General features: G+C 46.3%; 1 protein-coding gene across 4 annotated transcripts in view; it reads left to right on the plus strand.

The window, feature by feature from the left end:
• Positions 1-24,882, plus strand: part of TMEM63C (transmembrane protein 63C) — a 739,018-nt gene that overhangs the window by 374,226 nt on the left and 339,910 nt on the right. For all 4 annotated transcript variants that reach the window (XM_078659954.1, XM_078659953.1, XM_078659951.1 and 1 more), the window contains 2 exons: positions 1,234-1,342; positions 24,647-24,720. In XM_078659954.1, the coding sequence (XP_078516080.1) occupies positions 1,234-1,342; positions 24,647-24,720 (183 nt within the window). The remainder of the gene's footprint in view (positions 1-1,233; positions 1,343-24,646; positions 24,721-24,882) is intronic.

Consider the following 24,882-nt stretch of genomic DNA (forward strand, 5'->3'; position numbering starts at 1 on the left):
TACTCTAACCCCAGGCTTAACCCAAAATACAACAATAATCTTGAACCTAAAAATAATCCTCAACGTACGCATACCCCTGTCCACAGCTGGTGTCCTCATATTTAACATAACCTGAACCATCCATTGAGAGAACAGTCCTATCCCGTGCAAGCAATGTTTGTAACAGGCTTTTGTAGTGTCATGCAAAAGAGAGATGTATTCTCTCCACTTTCCTCATTACATTTTCCAGTTTTTATTTTTACTCTTCATTTTCATGATGTTGGAGTGTAGCTGTGCAGTGTGCAGTCTGTAGTGTGCAGTGCACTCAGTGGCTCTTCAGTGGGTGTTGGGGATTAGCAGTGGAAAGAGCTACGGTGCTTGCTTGGGCTCAGATGTGGTGGGAAGCCCCATTACTGCTGGGTACCTTTTGTTTCTGGACCATTACTAGCCTGTTTGGGATGAGATTGTTAGTTGTCAGCGTTAATGAGTGGTGTTTCCGGAGGGGAGGTACACTTGGGATGGACTTTGTTATTGAATTGCTCTGTGAATTATCCACATGAGTAACTGTCACTTCATTCTTTCTTCTTTCGTGTACACCTCCTTTACTCCCACCAATCCTGACTCTCATTTTAATAATCCTGCTCTTCTTTGTCTGTAATCAATCTCATCCTCCTTGTGATACACTTGCATCAAACCTTTTACTACCCATTTCATATCCACAACTTTTTCTCTTTCCTCTCTCAACTTCTATCCAACACTCCAATATTTAACTTTTCCATTACCTTCCTCTTTTTCATTATTTCTCTCTGAATCCTTCACTTGTTTCACTCCCCATTGTCTCTCATACTCCCATATTTTCTTCACCTAACCTTCCCCCTTACTCTTTGCATCCTACTCACTCGGTCTTATTTCTGTTACTATCCGTTTCTTCCAATCTCTGTGTGTTTGCCATCCTTGTGTTCTTTCCATTCGGTGCTCACGTTCTTTCCATTTACGCGCTCTCCACTTTCTACCTTGCTTCTTCTCTCCCTGCCCTTTGTCCTTTCTCTACTGTCCCTCTGCTCTAACGCTGTATCCTCTCTACCCATACATTTTGCTGTTTTTTCTCCCATTATTCTGTTCTCTTTCTACCCTGTCTCCACTCTCAATCTTTCTGGACTCCCTCTTTTCTCACCCTCTGTATTTCCCATTGCTGGCCCTCCTTCCCCTGCGTGCATCACCTTCCCACCCCCTGCTCTCCCTTTTCTCTCATAGAGATCGTCTCCTCTGGCTGCACAGCATCATCTCGCTGCTGTACTTCATCCTCACTGTGCTCTGCATGGTCCACCACTCTCTACAGCTGGAGTACAAGGAGGATGAGAAGGTGAGCACCGTCCTCCTGTAGTCGCAACAGTTCACCGTGTGTTCTGTCTGGAAATGTCTTTATTCCAAATAAGTACAATATCGGGGACTTTTTTTCCAGATCAGGACCCAGTTCAGTACCTCTTGGCCCTCAGGCTATTGCAGATATACCAGCTCATAGGCTCGAGCAGGGTGAACAGACAAGGAATAGAACCAGGATAGAACCTAAAATAAACCCCCCATCAAACACACACAAAGGCAAATATGCATAGACGCCAGGTCCTGCACCCAACCACACACTGTGCACTTCCAAGGCTTGTCCACTGCGGGGGCTGATGTGCTTGCAGGAGGTTAAGCGCATGGTTTGGCTCTTAGCCCAACCCCGTGGCAGGCATGACCAAATGCCGTGCACCAACAAGGGGTTTGATGCTGGTCATGCACTCAACCACAAGCCATACACTGCTTTCAACATCTTACTTAACGTTAAAAAAGTGGAAATTAACTGAAAAAACAAAGGGTAAGTATACTTGCATGAAAATGTCAGTTAAAACATTCCTTTTTAAATCAACAAAACCACTGAAATTCACCAATTCTAGTCATCTCAAGTAACTTTAATTTGTGCCATAAAATAACTATAACTCGCATCCTCACCAGGCAGTGCTAAATATCTCACCAATGACATCACTTGTGACATGTTCTATGACATTGTAGAAAACATCACTGAAACATCAGAAAATACATAATTTAGAACAACACTGCTCAAGGGGGGTGTACCATATATATATATATATATATATATATATATATATATATATATATATATATATATATATATATATATATATTACCTACTGGCGGTCGGCAGTAGGTATATATAGTTAGGACCTAGTTACCATAGGAAATCCCCAACATTCTATTGGGAATAACTTTGGCGCAGATTAAGGAATCTGTGTGTAATTTTCCTTAAAATGGCCTCGCTCCGCTCCTTCTCTGAAAGTTTCGGGGGGATTCATCAAGCGGGGGCCGAGAAAAAAGGGGGGTCCCAAAACGTGTTTTTCCCATGTTAATTTCCATAGGAAACTTTAGACACGGCTACAGCCCGAACGGCTGAATGGAATTACACCAAACTTGGCAAAATGGTAGGGACTGGTATGGAGATGTGCCTTTGCTATGTTTGGTGAAAATCCCTCCAGTAGTTTTTGCAAAAACTGAATGTGAAATGTAGCCCAATGCAATTTTCCATAGGACCTTTAGACACGGCTACAGCCCGAACGGCTGAATGGAATTACACCAAACTTGGCAAAATGGTAGGGACTGGTATGCAGTAGTGCCTTTTTTATATTTGGTGAAAATCGCTCCAGTAGTTGTTGAGAAAATTGAATTTTCCCAAATTATATATCTATGGGTGGCACACCGTGAGTGCACTGTAACCTTACTGTACTCTGTACCTTCCCGAGTATGAGCTGCATGCTGATTGGCTGCCACTGTCTGTCAACAATCCAAAACAGAAATTGTTGGCAGCCATCTTGTGCCTCGGTAGACTGAGGCACAGGAAAGCAGAAAAACAAACGTGTAGAACTCAAAAAGGGGGCAGGGTAGAAGCACCCTGACCCCCTAGGCCTGCTCAGGGGGTCCCACAAGGCCCCCCCAAATTTTTTTGTTTCGGAAAATCGCGGGGGTACGCGCACCGTACAGTGTACAGTAAGCTCACAGTAATCTTACTGTACTCTGTACGGTACGCGTACAGACCCATAGGCCTGGTGGGGAGACCCAAATGGACCTCTTTGGGTCCAAAAACGTAGTTTTTAAAAAACATTTGTTAGAAGTACCAAGGATGTGCAGAAGATCCATGGCGCCTTAAAAAAACAAATGGGGTTCACCCTGTTGATGTTTAAGCCCCTCAGAATGAGGATGGCCAGGTGGATCGGCGCATTACAATTTTTTAGGGCATGTGGCACTCCTCCCCAAGTCTTACCAGGCCCTCGTGATGTTTAGGCAAAGCTAATAGGTCAGCTTTATTTAATAGGTCAGCTGACCCCATGATAAAGCCAATAGGTCTGCCACTTTTTATATTTTGGTGTTCCAACCATTTGCTAAACTCAGCGAGTCTACCTTATTTAAAAAGGCATACTGTATATTGTTACATAACATAGTCAGCTGCACGCCCTACTCCACAATGCGCACGGCGGTGGGCATCTTACAGAGAAATTCACTGAAAGAACACAAAGGTTAAAGTGAAATTATGCTTAGGAATTGTAGTAATATCTGTCTTGCATTCTATAAAAGAAAACGTTCAAATTTAATAAAAAAATAAAGGTGAAAGAGACAATATTGTGTGGTGAAAATGGAAGTTAAAACACTATTTTAAACGCTAAAAAACTATAACTCGTGCCCTAAAGTAACTATAATTTGCTCCCTTGGAGTGCATAGCTAATTACCTCGCATATTACATCTCTGATGACATGCTCTGAAACATCATTGATAATATACAACAGGATGTGGGAGCACACCGCTGACCTCTCGGGCAAGGTTCACCCAGTAGAGGATACAGTCTTTATTTTGGGGTTTGCTGAGTAGGCTGCCAAACATTATATCAGGGCCGGTACCTCTCACTGGCGTGCAGGTGCTTCATCCACGAGCTCGTCAGCTCAATGACTCACGGGAGTACTTTAAAACGACAACAGGATGTGGGAGTACACCGCTGACCTCTCAGGCAAGGTTCGCCACTGCCATTCTGATAAATGCAGTCTCTTGTAGCTGGCTCCGATATTTTTGAGTATTTCGCCAAGGTTGGTGCAGACAGTGCTGATCTCTAGACACGTGTTTCTGGTTTATTAACCGCCGTCAGTACAGAATACAGTCTTTATTTAGGGGTTTGCTGAGTAGGCTGCCAAACATTTATATCAGGTCCGGTATTTGGCAGCCTGCTCAGCAACCCAAATGTTTTCATGCCTAATCTCTACTGATGAGGGATAATAATCCAGAAACACGTGTTTAGAGATGGCAAGCATTGATCTGCACCAACCTGGTGAAACACTCGAAAGAACATTTGTGCAAGTACACACGCTTAATGAACTGCATCCACCGTAATGTTTAGGGGCGAACCCGCTGGGAGCTGAAGCAGTGTGATCCCACATTTGTTTCCTTTTTAAAAGGCTCCCTCAAGCCGCTTTGAACTGATGAGCTCGTAGAGAGGCACCTGGGCGCCTGGAGAGGTACTGTGACCCGAGAAGACTTTGGCAGCCTGCTCAGCAACCCCAAATATTTTCATGCCTAATCTCTACTGATGACGGATAATAATCCAGAAACACGTGTTTAGAGATGGCAAGCATTGATCTGCACCAACCTGGTGAAACACTCGAAAGAACTTTTGTGCAAGTACACACGCTTAATGAACTGCATCCACCATAATGTTTAGGGGCGAACCTGCTGGGAGGTGAAGCAGCGTGATCCCACATTTGTTTCCCATCATTGATAATATATCTGCAACATCTGAAATGACATATTTGATAACAAATTGTGCATGACAGGTGTGTGAGTTCTATTTAATGTATGGCATGAGTTATAGTTACTTGAGATAACTATAACAGTGGAATTTCAGTGGTTTTGTTTGTTTACAATGGTGGGTTTTAATTAACATTTTCACCTACCTATACCACCCCTTTTAACCTTTGTTTTTTCCAGCGTACATATCACACACCATTTTATGGGGGTAACTACCTCCTTTCTATTTTGTAATTGATTTGGGGATGTTGTTCCAGATCCTGGGTGCATACATGATAAAGGGTTGTTGTCTTGTATTTTTCTTTTTAACACTTCTTGGACTGCATTTTGATGATGTCCTAGCTGCAGGTGTGCTGTGAATCACCAGAGATGATGAGCTGGTCTGCAATATATGCGCTGGCGTTGGTTGTGATGGTGGTGGTATTTAGGCTGTAATATGCTTGGCGGGATGCTGCGGCCCCGCCAAGCATATTACGAGTTTCCTCACCACCACACTTTTCATAGTGGGCAACTGCCATGAAAAATGTGGCGGTGAGAAAGCAAAGGTCCCCCTCGTGCCTCACGCCATGTGGATGCAGACAGCGGCATAACATGTCCCCTGGGTGCATTCACACCAGTACCTGCATGGCATGGACTGCAGCAGTCCATGCTGTGCAGGTACTGCCTTTGATGTTCTCATTGCGGTGACTTTTTCATAGGCACCGCCCTGGGAACGCAAAAGAAACTCCTGCCAGACAGGAGAAAACTTCTAATCTGGCAGGTGGTTTCTACATGGGTTTGGAGGTGCGGGAGTTGGGCGGTTCCGAACCGCCAAACTCATAGTGAGGCCCTATATCTTTGCTCAGAAAGCATGCTTTTTGTAATTTGGTGTAAATTTGTGCAGCTATTTTTGAGAAATTAAATCTAAAAAAAAGTGATATCTGAACAGTTTGTCCCCTTGGAGTATTGTGGTACTCCTGCACTACTGCATATTCAAATCATTGTTTTTTTTTGATTGGCCGAGAGGGCATTTGTTCGCCTCCCTCTGTCCCCCCACCCCACTATGACAGGGGGCAATCGGATTGGCTGGCTGCAACATCAACACAAATGTTGCAGCTGCCAATACAGCACACTGGGACTCGATATTCATGTCCTAAAGCTAAAAAAAAAAAAAAAGAAGAAAAAAAAATGTTCTCAACGGGGGCAGGGTAGGTATGCCCAGAACCCCTACCCCTTTTGATGGGGGGCAGTGGGCGGGGAACACAGGGGTCCCAGAGAAGACCACCAAGGCCAACATTTAAAAAAGTTTGAAGCCCCTCATGGTACCATCGGTCTTTCTCAAGACCCAGAGTGGCTCTTCTGTGTGGTACTACGGGAGTCCTACAGGCTACCACAGGAGCTTGCGAGCATTAAACAGTGAAGCTTACACTGTTCCATGGTACCTTGGAGTATTGCTTGTGTGGGGCACTAAAGGAGTACCATGATAACACGAAGCAAAATGAAAATGTCGGGGTGGATGCCCAAGAGAAGATGCAAATCCAGGGTTGGGGGGGAATGGTGTTGTGCGATTGTTGGGGGTTGGCCCGGAACAAGGTGTTGGCTGCCCTTTGGGGGGTGGATGAGTTTGGACATAGGGTCTGGATGTAGGCAAGCTTCATACCATGGAATGATGACGCCTGTGCTCGGAGTTGGGTTGGCTGCATGTGGTGGGCTTGGCACAGGTTCTGGATGCGGGGACGACTTTTTAGCATATACAAGATAAGGGGATCCAAAATTGAAGTCCAGGAGAAATCAATCTTGAATCTGGAATAATGGTAATCTGAAAACGGTGGTGCATCCACATAATCTTTCATAGGATTAAACAGATGGTGCGTGGCATGCTAGAAAAAATGAAGGCGCTCACCAAAGCAATAGACATTCCCTTAAACTGTAGTAACTTTTCAAATCTTATAAGACAGTGAGGTGCCTGGTTTGTGGATGGTGCTCAATTTGGTGAAACGCTAATATTTCTGAGAACCTATCAGTTGCTCCCTGGGTGGGGTTTCCGTGAGGTGCCTCCACACCTTTCACACATTTGTTGTTGTTGGACAGGATGTGAAAAATTGTTGGGGGTGAGAAACGCACACAATTTAATTCCCAGGGAGATAGACACATTTGAGAATTTTAAACCGGGATAGGAGCACCCAGTGTGTACAGCATTGTTGAGCAAGTACCTAAGTAGTTTAACCAAGAATAGGTTGTGGGTATGCTCACAATGTTTGTCCCAAGGCATAAGCAGGTTCTGTTGATGAGTTTTGAGTGGAGGGTGACCTGCGTTATTTCCCTCTGTAGCTCCTTGTGTGAAGGATTATACAGATCCTCCCTACTAGTAGTGTATCAGAATATGACATTGCAGATAGCAGTAATGTCACTGTTCACATTGGGTTTGATCTCACCTACATAATTTCTCGCACTAGTATCTTTACTGTTTTTTTATCACACATTTTTTTTAACAGCCAACCTTGGCATGATAGTATAGTTGGCCCCTGCATGTTTCTTATCTCTGTATATATAAGAAATGTTTGCCCTCTAAACACACTTTACCCTACAGAGAATACACCTTAATACATGTGATAGTCCCATATTTATAACGTTTTCATTCCCCACCAACTTCTCAGGTTCCCAGAGTCCAATCATTTGGATGAAGTTACACCACACAAATTAATCTCTGGTTTGAATTCATAATTCAGGCCTGATCTAAAGTTTGGCACAAGCGTATTGCCTGTCGGGACGGCTGAAGACATTACTTCTACATCTGAGGGTTGACTCCCCACCAGTTTTAGAGAGGACTACTGGCTCTTAAGTCATCTCAGTTCACTGGAAGGAACTGCCTTCACAGCGGTTACTTTCAGTGTACTAAAAGTTTGGTGTATGGCCACCGACTAATTTGACAGATGTCCACTAAACTATTGAAACTCTCAGTAGCATGTTTTGACAGACCAAAAACAAATGACCCCTTCTCTGCCTAACCCCACACAATGTAAGGTTTCTCCTAGGTTATGTGGGTCATTATTATTTTGTCATGGTGGTGACTGACCGGAAAAAAGGCATTACACCATCTACCCTAAATATAGTGAAATGTTTTTCCTATGCCAGCTTCTACTTAGTTAGGTCATCAAAGGAAGTATTCTGTTGGCTGAGCCAATAGAGGCTCTGGTTTTTATTTGTTTGAATCTGTTTACTGATTTTTTACAGATTGATAACAATTCATACAAACCGCAAGACATGCTTCAGTTATATGGACAGTGGGGCGCTCAGAAAGCTTAGCACCATGACATATTATAAATGGTGCTTTACAAATTAGGGCAATACTGAGAGAGTTTTAACCATACATCAGAATGCAGGTGTCAGTCAGTTTGTACATAACCACGTAGGAAGGAAGATTCATTACAAACATAGTAGTCCATCAATGGGGCTAACAATATGTGCATCGGAAAGTGGCTAGACTATTTCAGTTTTGAGTAATACAACAATTAAAGAAAAGAAACCCAAACCCTCGCCCCCGGTCCCGCAATTGCGTTATGGTTAGTCAGAAGAACACGTGATTACGCTAGTCAACATGCAAGCTTTGGGCCCTGGAACAGTGTGAACAGGGAAGGGATAAATGCCCTGTGGATATCATATGGTTAAGTAGGGTCTTGAGTATCCGCTGCTCCATCCCCACCCTCTGATGGGACATCTGGAGCCTAAGTAGCGTGCTGTGTGGCAGTCTGGAGGTCACTCAGGATAATGTCCCAAGTTCGTGGCAATGGGAAATTTGCGCAGCCCTAAGCTATCCTCCTTCTGTAGTGCAACACTTTCTGGCTGGGCCCATGTGATGAGGGATTGCATCCAGGCCGCCAGCCCTTGGGGTTCAAGTGATTGCCAGTGGCGAGTAATAAGGCGTTTGTCTGTCCACAATCCCAGACTGAGGAAACGGGAGGTGACCCTCTTTTTTTTTTTTTGTCCCTGGGTTAGAGACCTAAGAGGCATGCTTCCCATGTGTGCGAGGCAGGGTGCCCTGTGCAAGTGAATAAGTGAGACGTAACTCCGCACCAGTAGCGATGAAGAGATGGGCAGGCCCACAGCATGGGGAGCAGGTCTGCATTGACCAGGTGACAGTGAGGGCAGGCTGCATCTGTGTGATGGAAGTAGCAATTTGTTTCGGCATGGGTAAGCCCTCTGTATGATGTAAAATTGGATATTTCGGAAACAAGTATTTCATGGAATATGAACTGGGCTTTCCAGTAAGGCAGCCCATTCTGCGCAGGGGTGCGCCAAGTTTCCCTCCCAGTGACTGCGCAAGGGCGTATGCTGTGGTGCAGTATGAATTTGCAGTCAGTGCACAAACTGTGTGAGGCGTCTGCTTGGTCCCATTACATGAAGATATTGTATAATGAAGTGTGTTGGATGTTCTTGTGTCCTTTCACCCCATTTGTTCCCTAGTGTCGTAATCAGTTGATTCTATAAATGGAAGTGGTATGGGGCAAGCCATCGTCCTCCACCAAGGACTCATACAGGATGAGGTAAAGGTCCCCCAGGGTATGAATACCGGCTGCATGCCAGGTGGAGAGTTCTGCCGAGGAGGTGTTGTATCCCCTATGCGTGCCACAACTGGATATTGACACTGCATAGGAAGTTGATGATTGTGTGAGGTAAAGACATCAGTGAAAGCAGCGGTTTGCCACTCCCAGAAGCAAAGAGTCAGGCGATGCCACCTGGGTACATGGGTGATACAATCGAAGAGTGAAGGCTAAGTTCCAGGTGGGCAGCGTTGTGGCAATGTCAGCCAGCAGCAAGTCCACCAGTCATTTACCCACCCATTGGAGTTAGAGCAAGATAGTATTGTTCGATTTTTCGGCACAGCGAGTCAGCCATGATCTGTGGGAAAGAAAAGTTTCAAAAACCCTATTCTATAGCATGAGGAGTTCCAGATGAGTTCCTGTATGAGCTTCTCGAAGGAACACATTAACGGGGCTGGAATAAAAAGGGGGATGTTAGCAAAATAATAGAGACGGTGGAGAGAACAACTATCTTAAGGAGGGCTATGTGCCCCACCACCGATGGTGGTAGTGTTTGCCAAAAGGTCATCTGAGGCCTTTGGACTGTGGCAGCACGTGTGAGATTGCCATCAAATAGATCAGTTGATGAATGATATACCTGGAAGCTTAAGTATTGGAACAGTGTGAACAGGGAAGGGCTAAATGCCCTGTGGATATCGTATGGTTAAGTAGGGTCTTGAGTATCCGCTGCTCCCTCCCCACCCTCTGATAGGACATCTGGAGCCTAAGTAGCGTGCTGTGTGGCAGTCTGGAGGTCACTCAGGATAATGTCCCAAGTTGGTGGCAATGGGAAATTTGCTCAGCCCTAAGCTATCCTCCTTCTGTAGTGCAACACTTTCTGTCTGGGCCCATGTGATGAGGGATTGCATCCAGGCCGCCAGCCCTTGGGGTTCAAGTGATTGCCAGTGGCGAGTAAATCTGCGGTCAGTCCCTGTGAATACTTGTTTTTTACGGAGGACTTTTCAAAAGACAGAATCCATATCATTAGGAGACCCCTTGCTCCAATTTATGTATGAGAAAGATTTACACTTCACCTGTTCTACCGCTGTCTGCATTACAGTTCTAAAGGTCACTGCCCGGTGGTTAGTCCAACTTAATAGGAGGCTTTCCCCTACTACCATGCCCAAATGGTTAGTAAAAATACCATCCAACGTATGGCGAGCAATATGGGTGGGGGATTTAACCATCTGGGGGAAGCCGAAATTAGTCATGGGTATGAGAAAGATGTTTGAATCTTTGCACAACGTATCATCCAGGTGAAATTTAAAATCATCCCGTATTGTGAAGTTGGAATTTGCAATGAAGGGTTTCAAAACTTGACCCCAGGTCTCGAGAAACTGAGTTCGGGAGACAGGAGGGCGGTTGACCAAGAGCCTAGGTTTCAGCATACAGTTCACTACATTCTGATAGATACATCTGCCGTGTGGATTCCTCACCTTGTGAATATCCCCCCTTGCGTCAGCAACGTTCGGAAATTTTCTTCGTAGTACGCCGACGTGGGCGACGTCACAGGAGCACGGCATCGCGCGCGACTCCGTCTGACGTCACCGACCCCATATCAGGCCCACGCCGGCGTGATGACGTCAGTTCCCTTTTTTCCGCGTCTTCGACGCTAATGGTTTTCGGGATCTTCTGCGATACCTAGTATCTAGCTGTTATTTAGTTGTCACTGTTTCTATTTTACGACTTAATTCTTCACCGAAGATGTCGTCGAGGAAAACAGGCTTTAAGCAATGTAGGTCTTGTGCCCGCATGATGTCTATCACTGACCCACATAAGGATTGTTTGTGGTGTCTTGGTTCGAATCACGACGTTAAAAACTGCAGTTCCTGTTTTAAAATGAATCCAAAGGCGCTTCGGGAGCGTGAAGCTAAATTACTTTTAGCAAAGGTAAAACAGGATACTGGAAGATATTCGAGATCGACGTCGAGACGATCGAAGTCGAAGCAAAGGTCTCGGTCGAAGTCGAGATCGGCGTCGAGATCCAGAGCGGGTTCGAGATCTGGAGAGGAGTCGAGATCTAAAGCGAAGTCAAGATCCAAAGAAAGATCTAGGTCTAGATCTAAGTCGGCTTCAGGTCACGCTTCGAGCTCCTCGAGGAGAAAGCATAAGAGGAGGAAGCACAGTTCAAGACACCATTCAGGGAAGGAATCCTCTGACTCGAAGAAAAAGTCTCGCAAACACCGTAAGGACTTTGTCTCTCCTTCGCCTGCCTTGTCAATCGGAGGTTCTCCCACTCCGGAACCAGAACCGGATCCGGTATCCTCGCATCCTTCGGAACATGAAGAAGAAGAAGAGGTGGTTCCTCAGGCTCCGGATCCTATGGAGACTCCTGTAGACCCAGAAGGTCAGAGTGAGAATGTGTCGGAACGACCTCCGTTGGAACATCCGGTAGGTCCGTACCCTCCCTTTCCTGGTCCTGGTCAGGATCCCTCGCATTTTCTCAATGCGATGTTTGGAGTATATTCCAGGGCGATGTACCCCACTGGAGCACCTGTTGGTCCCACGGGTTCATTATCATACAATCTGGGCATTCCTCAGTAGTACGCCCCAGCTCCATTTATGCCGTTTATGCCGGCGCCTCTTCCACCTTGGCTCGGTACGGCTCCGCCGAGGTCTTCGACTCCGCATGCGGCTTCACCGACTCCGGATCGACCTCGTAGTCGAGATCGAGGTACAACACCTGTCCATGATTCTCGTCCTACTGCCCCGGCTCCTCGATCGACGTCGGAACCGGCTCCGTCGGAGTCGTTACCGGATCCGTCGACTTCGATTCGAATAGAGTGGTCGAGACGAAGGGCTCAGCGTCTTCTGGAACAAAGGGATGATGAAAGTTCCGATGTAGAAGAAGGCGAACTTCCTGATCATGATAATGATTTTGATGAACTTCGGGATGCTAGTGGTCTGGAACTCTCTCCCGAGTGGGGTCTACCTTCGACTTCGGATGCTCCGTCTAGGGATGTGGCACCCTATCACGTGGTTATTAGGAAGGCTGCTGATCTCCTCAACTTGAAGCTGCCCACAGTTGAGTACAAGCCCAACATCCCTCTTCAATTGTTGAACCTACACTGCCATTTACTGATGCCTTGACGGATCCAATAAAAGAGATTTGGAAGAGGCCGTTCTCTGCTCCTGCAGTTTCGAGAGCTATTGCAAGGCGCTATAGGGTGGCTCCTGATGACCCTGCATTCCTTTCTTCACATCCATCTCCAGAAAGTCTTGTGGTACAGGCGGCTTGCTCTAATAGGGCTGCAGGCTCTTTCCCTCAAGTGCCAGCTGACAAAGAATCAAAGAAATTAGATCAGTCTGCGAAGAAGACTTTCTCTTCTGGGAGCATGGCTCTTAAGTCAACTAATGCTACTTGCCTTTTAGGAAGGTATGTACATGCACTAATGGACTCAGTGAAGCAATTGTCACCTAAGCTTCCTGAGGAGGATAGGAAGAACTTTAATGAGGTGATCTCTGACACTCAAGCTGCTGCGCGCATGGTCATTCAGAGCGGCATGGACACTGTGGATTCTGTTGCCAGAATTATGGGTTCCTCTATTGCGACCAGGAGGGCAGCATGGTTAAAGTCCTCGGACTTCTCTACGGATGTGCAGTCTACATTGCTGGACTTACCTTTTGAAGGAACTGCCCTTTTGGGTAAAAAGGCTGATGTAGCCTTGGAAAGGTTTAAGGACAGCCGTGCCACTGCAAGATCTTTGGGTCTCCAGATAAGAGGGTCGACGACTAGAAAATTCAGAGGATTTGGTAGATCTTCTTTTCGTCCCTTCAAGCAAGGTCAACAACAACAGCAGAACCCTCTATATAAGTCCTATAGAGGTAGACAGAAGGGTCGTGGACGTGGACGTCAAGTCTCATCTTCCTCCACTTCCTCCAATAATGCCCAACCCCCACCCGCATCAGCAAAGCAGCCCTAGATCCGCCATTCTGGATCATGTAGGGCCAGTAGGGGGTCGGCTTACTCTTTTTCTACGAGATTGGGAATCGGTTACATCAGATCTTTGGGTTCTCAATCTCGTAGAGAATGGGTATGCACTTCCTTTTCAGGAGTTCCCTCCCAATTACCCTCCTTGCCAAGGTTATTGTTCGGAGGACCACCTGCTTCTCCTGCAGGAGGAAGTCCTGGCACTGTTTCGAAAGGGTGCAATAGAGGTGGTTCCAGAGCAGGAGAGGGGTCAAGGGTGCTACTCCCGGTATTTCTTGATTCCCAAGAAGGATGGCAGGCTTCGGCCGATCCTGGATCTCAGGATTTTGAACCTCTATCTCAAACAGGAGAAGTTCAAAATGCTCACCCTTGCTCAGGTTCTTCTGGCGCTGATGGAAGAAGACTGGATGGTGTCGATCGACTTGCAGGATGCGTATTTTCACATCCCAATCCTGAAGTCGCACAGGAAGTATCTCCGTTTTACGGTGGGATCGCAGCACTACCAGTTTGCGGTCCTTCCCTTTGGACTTACTACTGCGCCTCGAGTTTTCACCAAGGTGATGGCAGTGGTGGCTGCGCATCTCAGAAGGTCGGGGATTCCTGTATTCCCTTATCTAGACGACTGGCTGATCAAAGCAGAGTCGCCGGAGAAGGTGCTCCATCATCTGCAAGAGACAACTCAGTTGTTACACAGGTTGGGTTTTTCGATAAACGTACCCAAATCTCACCTGGTGCCCTCCCAGCGCAACCTGTTCACATGTGCGGTACTGGACACTACTGTATGTTGTGCATTCCCTCCACCTCAAAGGATTCACGACATTCAGGAGATGATTCCTTTATTCTACAATGGAGCGGTTGTTCCGGTCCTGAAGGTCCTTCGTCTGCTCGGTCTGATGGCTTCTTGCATTCTGTTGGTCACTCATGCACGCTGGCACATGAGGGCACTCCAGTGGTGCCTCCGCAGGCAGTGGTATCAGCACAACGGAGATCTCAGGGAGTCAGTGAAGATCTCCAGAGAAGCTGCAGCGGATCTGTCTTGGTGGGGCGTGGAGGGCAATCTGTCGCAAGGAAAGCCTTTTCAACTGCCTCCATCAGTGGCCACAGTGATAACGGATGCATCCACTCTCGGGTGGGGTGCTCATCTGGGAGACCTGGAGGTCAAAGGTCTTTGGTCTCCGGAACAAAGGTTGTTTCACATCAACCTTCTGGAATTGAGGGCGATACGTTTGGCGCTCAAGGCCTTCCTCCCTTCCCTTCGCGGTCGTTCGGTTCAAGTCCTGACGGACAACACGACTGCGATGTGGTACATCAACAAGCAGGGAGGTGTAGGGTCGCAGTGTCTCTGCAGAGAGGCTCTGCGTCTCTGGTCCTGGGTTCAGGACCATCAGATTTGTCTGGTGGCAAATCATCTGGCCGGAGTTCTGAACGTTCGTGCAGACAGTCTCAGTCGGCAGTTCTCTGCCGACCACGAGTGGAGGCTTCATCCGGAGGTTGTTCACGACATCTTTCAGATGTGGGGGACTCCTCGGGTGGATCTATTCGCCACTCGCGAGAATGCGCACTGCCTTTCATTCTGCAGTCTCCAGTATCCGATGCAAGGAGCATTGGGGGACGCGTTTCAGTTGAGTTGGGGAAATCAACTCCTTTACGAGTTTCCTCCCATACCTTTGATTCCTCGGGTTCTGAGGAAGATTCGTCAAGACCGGGCCCAAGTCATATTGGTCGCTCCGGATTGGCCAAGAAGGGTGTGGTATTCGGACCTACTCCACCTCTCCTCTCACCCGCCGCTCCGTCTCCCTCACAGGGCAGACCTCCTCTCTCAGATGGAGGGGCAGGTTTTACACCCCCACCTCCAGACATTACACCTTCATGCCTGGAGATTGAACGGGGCAACTTGAGTTCTTTTTCTCTCCCTCACGAGGTAGTGGATGTCATTCTCTCTGCCAGGCGTGACACCACTAAGTCCATTTACTCCTATAGGTGGTCAAGATTTGTTTCTTGGTGCAGGGAGAGAGATGTTGACCCTTTGAAGGCTCATTTGTCTAATATTTTACAATTTGCCCTTTATCTGGCGCAGCAAGGTTTGGCTGTGGCCACGGTCAAGGGGTATCTTTCAGCCTTATCGGCGTTTCTATGTTTGCCGGATCAGCCATCTCTCTTTAAATCTCCGGTGGTTTTGAGATTCTTGAGGGGTCTCATAAATATGTTCCCTCCTACTCCTTTTGTTGTTCCTCATTGGGATTTGAATCTTGTGCTGACCTTCTTAATGGGTTCTCCCTTCGAACCCTTGCACAAGTGTCCATTGAGGCTTCTCTCTTTTAAAACTATCTTCCTCGTTGCGATCACCTCGGCAAGGAGGGTAAGTGAGCTTCAAGCTCTAAGTTCCAAACCCCCATTCCTGACCATTCATGCTGAAAGGATGGTTCTTAGGACCAGGGCTGCTTTTCTGCCTAAGGTGGTGACTCCTTTCCATCTTGGGCAGTCCATTACCCTTCCTACCTTCTATCCTCCCCCTCACCCGTCTAAGGAGGAAGAGAGACTGCATCGCCTGGACCCTAAGAGGGCGGTGTCTTTCTATCTGGACAGGACTAAGGACTTCCGGATGGACGACCAGCTGTTTGTTGGCTTTGCTGGTTGCAAGAAGGGCAGAGCGGTGCACAAGCACACTCTTTCCAGGTGGATAATCCTGTGCATCAAAATCTGCTACTCACTTGCGGGTAAGGACCCTCCTGAGGGTATTAGAGCTCATTCAACTAGAGCAAAGTCTGCAACATCTGCTTTGTCTAGGGGTGTACCTGTTGAGGATATTTGCAGGGCCGTGACTTGGGCCTCCCTCCACACTTTCGCGAAGCATTACTGCTTGGATACCGAGGTGAGGAGGGATGGCCACTTCGCGCGCTCTGTCCTCCAAGATTTCCTGGTGTAGCAGAGTGGACACCCTCCTCCGGGAGTGGGGACTGCTGTGGGAATCTATTCACAAGGTGAGGAATCACCACGGCAGATGTATCTATCAGAAGAACAAGTTACTTACCTTCGGTAACGCTTTTTCTGGTAAATACTATATCTGCCTGTGGATTCCTCACTGACCCACCCGCCTCCCCGTTGTCCACTCTGCTATACCTGGTCTTTCTGTATATATGGTTTATACTATTGTATTGATTTTGTTCTATATGTACTGTGTACATTGTATATTTGCATATTTGCTATCGTTGGTCCGTCCGTGTGCCTCGAAGGCACGGAAAAAAGGGCGGAACTGACGTCATCACGCCGGCCTGGGCCTGATATGGGGTCGGTGACGTCAGACGGAGTCGCGCGCGATGCCGTGCTCCTGTGACGTCGCCCACGTCGGCGTACTACAAAGAAAATTTCCGAACGTTGCTGACGCAAGGGGGGATATTCACAAGGTGAGGAATCCACAGGCAGATATAGTATCTACCAGAAAAAGCGTTACCGAAGGTAAGTAACTTGTTCTTTCTGGCTATAATGGCAATCAATCAATCAGGGGGTTGGTAAAGTGCGACTACTCACCAAAAAAAGGTCTTAAGGCGCAGAGGGAGGGGGGGAGGTGGTGCACAGCTCCTTGGAGTTCACTGTGTTTCATCGAAGAGCCGGGTCTTTAGGTCCTTCAAGAACTTGGGGAGTGTTGGTGTCTGTCATAGGTGGAGAGGGAGGGAGTTCCATGCCTTGGCCATGAGGAAGAAGGAGCCTCATCCTAGTAGTGATGCGTGGTACCATTGCAAGGGAGAGCTGGGCTGAGCGGAGGGATGTTTGGGATGTGTGGAATGAGAGGCGGTGATTTATGTAGATGGGTCCGGTGTTGTGGAGGGCCTTGTGGGCACGAGTGAGAAGCTTGAAAGTGATTCGCTTCTCGACGGGGAGCCTGTGTAGGGTTTGTTGGTGTTGACTGACGTGGCCGTGGCGCTCTAGGTTGAGGACTAGTCTGGTGGCGGCGTTCTGGAGTTTGTAAATTAGGTTCTTGTTGATCCCGGCATATAGTGCGTTGCCTCACTCCAGTCTGCTGCTGATGAGGGCGTGGGTGACTGTTTTCCTGTGTTCGAGGGGGATCCAGTTGAAGGTCTTATGGAGTAGGCAGAGGGTATGGTAGCAGGAAGAGGTAACAGCGTTGATCTGGCGATCCATTTTGAGTTCGGAGTCCAGGATGATTCCGAAGTTGCGTGCGTGGTCCGTGGGCGGTTGGGGGGGTTCCAGAGGGCGGGGGTCACCAGGTGGTGTTCCAGGTGTCGGGGTGTGGGCCCATGGTCAGTAGTTCGGTTTTTTCCGTGTTGAGTTGTAGGCAGCTGTTCTTCATCCACCTGGCGACTGCTTTCATTCCTTCTTGAAAGTTGTGTTTGGAGATGTTGGGTTCGTTTGAAGAGGGAGAGGATGAGATGGGTGGATGTTAGGTATTTAGTCAACAGAGCCATGATTGGCCATCATTCAGCTGCAGGGTGTGGACTGGGGAATTACAATGGGTGATGGTATCCACTCCAACTCTTTATGCAGACGACCTTCTCCTTTACCTCCAATAAGTGCATTGTATTCCAGACACGCTCACTCTGATGCTCAATCATTTTGCTGATCTCTCTGGCTTGAAAGCAACCTGGCCTAAAACCTGCCTGTTTCTATTCACACCTGCACAGCCCAATCCATGCTTTACTTTAATGGGGTTCCAATAACCTGCCAGCTCTCTACACACCCCGAAAGATAAGGAAAAACATAAAGGGCTGATACTCCAGTATAAATGTGCCATTGATGCAGCCAAATCCTCCATTTATGTGAATGAAATTAGGTCAGCATGTAACTCCCCTAATGAGCTCTATAAAGTGGTAAAATAACTCTCTACTCCTACTCACATTGGTTCTGCAACAAAGTTGCCTTCTACTTTAGAGACAAGATCCTGAATATCTACTCAGACTTCAATGCCGATGAAGATAGGCCTTTCCCTTCGTCTGACTCGGGTGACCCTGCGGACCTGAACCCCTCCACAGTTCTGTCTGCGTTTCCTCCTTGCAAGTTAAAAGTCTCCCCATGAATATGAAATCTGGCTCACCTGATGATCCTTGTCCACCTAAAATCTTACAACTTGCTCTGGATCAGATTGGGATTTTTCTAGCCAAAGTCTTCAATCAGATATCAACAACGGGAGTGTATCCCTGTATTTGGAAGGAGGCTGTAGTCATTCCTCTTCAAAAGAAACCAAATAGGGACCCAGAGGATCTCAAGAACCTTCACCCTCTCCATTTACTGTCCAGCCCGGCAAAAATGCTAGAAAAACATATAAACCATGTGTTGGTTGAGTTTATTACCTCACAGGACCTCTTAGATCCATCACAGAATGGGTTCTGAATGGTCACATCATGGAGTCAGTGCTGGTTGCTGATGCAGATTCCATATGATGCCAAGTAGACCAGGGGGTGCTGTAATCTTGATAATGTTGGACATATCAGCGACATTTAACAGGATATCACCTTCTCGCCTGGTCTAAAGATTACATCAGGTAGGGGTGAGGGCCACTGCTCTGGACCTACTATGTACTTTTCTGACGGACTGGGTCCATATAGTCAGTGGTGGAAATTTTAGAGTGCAGGCTTTCAAATGCCGATGCAGGGTCCTACAGCGGTCCTCCCTCAGCCCCACCTTACTGAATATGTATGGCTCCCCACTCGCGGAGTTGGTGCGCTCATTCGTTTTCAGATGCTATCCTATGCAAACGACCCTCAAATTATTGTCTGTATATCGGACGATCTGCCGCTGGTAGCAGACAAGTTCAAACAATGTATGAATGGCATCAATATCTGGATGAAGGAAAATTGTTTAAAACAGAATGTTGAAAAAACAGATTTTAGTGTTTGGGGGCATAGCATTTGGTGTGGTCTGAACATTGGTAGCCAGATACATGTGGCCCTCTGCCATCTCTGGTTGAATCTGCTAGAAACTTAGGGGTTATTTTTGATGATACTTTTTTATGCTGAGGTTAGCCAGACTTTGATCTCCTGCTTTTTCATCATAAGAACCTTGACAAAAAATATTTTTGCCCTTTTCCCGTCTGAACTCTAAGTGGCAGTGGTTATCACTTTAAATACATCTCATCTGGACTATTGCAATGCTTTATATCTGAACATCAACAAGTCCTTGCTGAACAGACTGTAAGTCATTCAGAATGTGGCAGCCTGCCTGGTCCTTAATGTGCCCAAGCATATTTTGGTGAGGAAAGGCATTCGCTCCATTCACTGGCTACCAGTCAGAAAGCGGGTGATAAATAAAACTCTTTGCATGAAATATCTGTCTCTTCACCAGCAAAGGCCTGTGCCTCTTAGAACAATATTCTAGTGGTAACTCCAAAAAAGCTGCGCAGATTGTCCTCTCTCAGGAATGTGATCATCCCCAGATTCTGCAAAGCCAATTGGGGTGAGTGCTCCTTTCCAACAGTAGCAGCAGCTAAATTATGGAACACACTTCCTGCACATATTGCGACTCCGGACTCTTTCTAGTTGTTCTGTAAGCAAATTAAAACCTGCCATTTTTTTCCATCCATGAGAGTAGTTCCGTGGTTACAGCGGAGGTTTTCCTCACCTGTACTAGAATTTTGATGCCTTCAGGTTTAGTGCGCTTTACACATTTCATTCTATTTCATCTACACTTTGTCCCCCATATTTCCAGCATCTGATGAAAGGTCAAACCCAAAAGCTTCCTAAAGCATCATTCCACTATATCAGATATTCCACTGACACAACTTGCAGAAACTGACTCGCACACCATAAACTCATGCACACCACACACCTGTCCGTGTTACACTTTATTCCCACTCTGCTATGCAGGGCACATCATCTGTACAGCTAGTATTCAAGGAGGGCAGGAGATGTGAGATATACATCGCAGCTGTTTGTACAGAACTACTCCACCACCTTTCCTCCTTGCATGCCCCATCTTTTCCATAGGTTTGCTCTTTCAATGGATACCATACACTGCAGATGGTATGAGAAATTGCTCCATTTACACATTACCCAGTTCTGTGATTTCGGCGACCAATGACGAAAACTGTTAATAAAGCCACAAAGAAGTACCGTCCCCAGTGTTCCAAAAAGTAATGGTAGAATGCAGAAAATGCTTAAAAAGAGTATGCATGTGTTGGGTTTCAGCACCCCTTAGACACTGCAGCAAATTAGACTCAAAGATCCCCAACATCTCCTTACTCTTCAGGGTGTCTGAAATTATCAAAATGTCCTTCCTGAGAAATCAGATGAAAACTTTGTGTGCACGAATATGAAATATTCCGCTATAAAGACAACGTGAATTTGCTCCATTTTTCAACCGCGAAAAATGCGGTAAATTTTGATGTTAAACTTGATCTACTACTTTGTTATCCAGTAGCTGAAATAGTGAATTTTTCCTGGAAGGTTGTCACTCTCTGTATGTCACTCTCTGTAGTGCTTGTGCCTTGCGTAAAACTTGTGAAGAAGTAAGAATAGATTTAGTTACTCCTCCCTTTGAACCAGATATTCTCTTACTCAAAAATTAGTAAATGTGAGAGCATCGCCAAAGGCTTACGTTCAACCATCTTCATTGTTTTTAAATGAACCCTGGGTGTAGTGTCGCTACGCAAAGTGCGGCAGGGAAAATGCTGTTCGCACCGATTGCACAGTGCCGGATTCTTGTCCACACTGTGCAATCATTGCAAACGGCATCTTGCACAGTGCAAGCGGTAGTTTTCTGCCGCTCGAGTAGATTTGTACTCTAGCGGACTGGTAGTTTCTCATCGCGAGCGGTCGCGAGCATTCGCGACCACTCGCAATGAGAAACCTGACCTCCCCGCGTTGAGAATCTCGCCGGGAGGTTTATTTTCCCCGCTCGCGATCGGCAACTTGATGTTGCTAATCGCGAACGAGGAAAAAGTCTCACAGGGATGTAGTTTTGCTCACTCGCGCTCGCCAACTTGACGTTGAGGACTGAGAGCAAGCAAAAAATGCCCGCTACACTACGTGTTTTGCACTGTGCTGCATGCAATTCGCGTAGCGCGTAGTTAAGCAAACTATGCTAGGGTAGCGTAGTCCTACGCCCAGGGTTATTTTAAATGTGACAGCCAATTCATCTATTTCCGTTGATAGAAAGGATCCAGTCGATATGTTTATATAACTGATGTCCTGGTTTTGTTTTCATTTCAGTTGCTGCTTGTGATATCATTGGCAGACCATCATTTAATGACATCACAGGCTCAGTGAAACATTTTAACACGCCAATTAATGAGATCCTTCTGCGAAATGGCTAGAAAGTTGCAAAAACTTTTCCAACTTCAAACGCTTCCAAAATTATTTGGCCCACCTGACCATTTCCCGCCAAGATCATATTGTCCTCCTTAATACGTGCTCTGAATCAGGATCCCTCACCAAATTTTCCAGGAGCTCAGCCGTGTGTGTTTTTTGGGGCTGAGTCATCCGAAACCCTCCTGTGTCTGCAAAAGAGAATTGGTTTCCAAGGTCTGTTGACTAAAATTGAAAGCCATCATTGAGGCAAGCACCTGTGTTCCACTTGACAGCACCTGTGTTACACTTGACAGCTCATACTTTTTGACGAGCTGGCATTTTAACATCAGATAAGGTAGACACCTCTAAAAGGCCAACCAGTCTTTGGTGTTTCGTGCCCTTCATCTGAAGCGCAGGTGTCTCCCTGTGTTAGTTCAGAAGATGCCTCAAGAGAGATGCGTTTCAGAAAGCCTCCCCCAATTAATCTGCGCAATCTGTCTCGATGCTTTACCTTCAAACTTGCTGGTCTGCAGAATGCTTTGAAGCAAAACTACCGACTTGAAATTTTACTTGTTTATAAACATCCCATTACAAGAAAAGTGCCATTTTTTTGTTCCATATGAGGAAATACTTCTATGAAGCATAACCCATATAGTAGCAAGAGCCCATGACATTCAAACATAAACAACTATAGACAGTTGCTTACTGTATTAAAAATGGCACTTAAGGTGTTTGCAACTCACTCTCAGCTACTTGATCAAGACAGTAGCAGCCATTTTGTTTAACCCCCATTGGAGTCCAGCATCCCATAATGATAACACCCTACCTGTCCTCACTCATTCCTCTCTTCACAAGCTTTAGACATTTCTAGTGGTGCATGGTAAGTAACTATGGGCCACATGTATCAATATTAGGAATAGTTATTACCCAATTGAGATTTTCTGCGAATCGCAATAATGTAATCGCTGTTCCTAAAGTATTAAACTCCATGAGTTTCATTTAGCGATTCCTAGGAGGTCACAAATCAACTTACCTCATTAATATTAATGATGTAGGTCTCAATTTGCGACCAATTAGTAATCGCTAAAATTCACAGGGATGGTGGTCTGCTGCAGTCAGCAGACCACCATGTCCGTGATTGCTTTTGAATAAAGCAATCATTTTTTTTAAATGCAGCTCGTTTTCCTTAAAGGAAAACAGGTTGCGTTTAAAAGAAATAAAATGAAGTTTTCATTGTTCAAGAGCAGGCAGTAGTCTCTCTTAAAAAAAAAAAAAAAAACGTTTTCACCTCCATTCACAAATTGTATCTGATGGTAAACTGCGAATGTTTTGCAACTGGTATTTGGTTGCAAAACATTCATACATGCCGCTACAATTCGGTATTAGAGAAGGGGCACCTTAAACATGCCCCTTCCTAATACCTAATTGCAAACCCATTTTGAGATTTGGTAACAGGTTACCGAATCGCAAATTGAATATTGATACATAGGTAAAACCTTTTTTGCGTTTGCAAACGGGCTAACTCTGCGAATTCACCTGTTTGTGAATACACAATAGCTTCATGCATGTGGCCCTATGTTTCTAGAGAAATAAGGTGTCACAGCAAACAAATGATGGACGGAATGCTGACAATGCAAACATTCTCCCCCGGTCAAAAGATCTGAGTTAAATCCATCGTTCTTTTTCCCACTACGCCACCCCAGTTTGGACCCAGCCATATGCAAATCAGTCTTGTCCCTGTGCCCCATGGCAACAGTCTAGACCGAACTGCCAGGCCAGGTCCTCCCCGGACTGGAAACAAGCATCCTGGGACCGGTTTCAGGGTATGCCACCCTTCTTCAGCCAGGCTAGCTTGAATCCAGTGGCACAGTGAGCAAGGGACTCACGTCTGGGCATACCAATCCCACTTAGGGCGAAAAGCGTCACAGCAAACAAATGATGGACGGAATGCTGACAATGCAAACATTCTCCCCTAGTCGAAAGATCTGGGTTAAATCCATCGTTCTTTTGCCCACTACGACCATTACCCCGAAAGCGGTCCTAGGATGCTTGTTTCCAGTCCAGGGAGGACCTGGCTTGGTAGGTCGGACTGGACTGTTTCCATGAGGCACAGGGTCAAGACTGGTTTGCATATGGCTGGGTTCAAACTGGAATGGCATGGTGAGCACAACAATGATGTATTTAGACCCAGATCTCTGTACTGGGGTGAAATTATGAGATTGTTCTACATTCTGTCCATCAACTGTTGTTTTTGCATTTGTCACCCCGAGTGGGACGGGTATGCCCAGACGTGGGTCCCTTGCTCCCCATGCCACTGGAATCAAGCGATCCTGGCTGAAGAGGGGTGAAACCCCGAAACCGGTCCTAGGATGCTTGTTTCCTGTCCAGGGAGGACCTGGATTTGCAGTTCGGGCTGGACTGTTCCCATGAGGCAAAGGGTCAAGACTAATTTGCATATGGCTGGGTTCAAACTGAAATGGCGAGCAAACAAACGATTGATTTAGGCCCAGATCGCTGTACTGAGGTGACTATATGACATTGTTCTGCATTCTGTCTATCACCTGTTATTTTTGCATCTAGAGAAATAAGGGGCAGGAGCCACCCATCTATGAGAGTGAAAAAAAAACATGCAGGACCATGTATAGATAGTCGAGAAATATCACATAAGTTGACCACTTATGCTTCCTTGGCTGGAGGTATGCTGTCGGTACAGGGAGAAGAAGTGACAATTGTCTTGTAGATGAAGTTCGACTCATTACATATGTACATAGTCCAGCAGAAATTCTATGTTTAAACTTTATCAGTTCTGAACAACTGCCGGCAGCTCAAGTCCCACAATGGTCCGACTCCTAAAGTAACTTATGGATCCGTCCTATTGAAATATCTAGAGTACATTATTGAATAGGAACGCCTTTCTATTAATACAGCTCAATATAAACTCATAATGCAGCCCTATAGAACAGTGTGTACTGAAACCCATAGTATGTCCAGGTGATGTCAGCCAACATGGAACCTAATAACTTCTGTGACCCTAATATACCCCATAATCTTTTGCTCGTTAGTAACTTTTTCTTCTGGTTTCCTTCCTGCAGGTTGCCAGAACACTGATGATTACCCAGATGCCAAAGGAGATTACAGACCCCTCCCTGGTCGTTAAACATTTCCAGTGAGTAAAGAAGCTTTATCCTTGCAACTTACAAGTGAGTCTCAAACGTATTTCACATTGCAGAAGGACTTGGCATTTATGGGATGAAGATGGCATTTTCCTGTGCTCCTCCCTGGCCATTGGTTTAATCTCGGTCTGCTTTGCAGCCATGTGGTTGGGTGA

Source organism: Lissotriton helveticus, chromosome 9, assembly GCF_964261635.1.
Source record: "Lissotriton helveticus chromosome 9, aLisHel1.1, whole genome shotgun sequence".
In the NCBI taxonomy this organism is placed as follows: domain Eukaryota; kingdom Metazoa; phylum Chordata; class Amphibia; order Caudata; family Salamandridae; genus Lissotriton; species Lissotriton helveticus.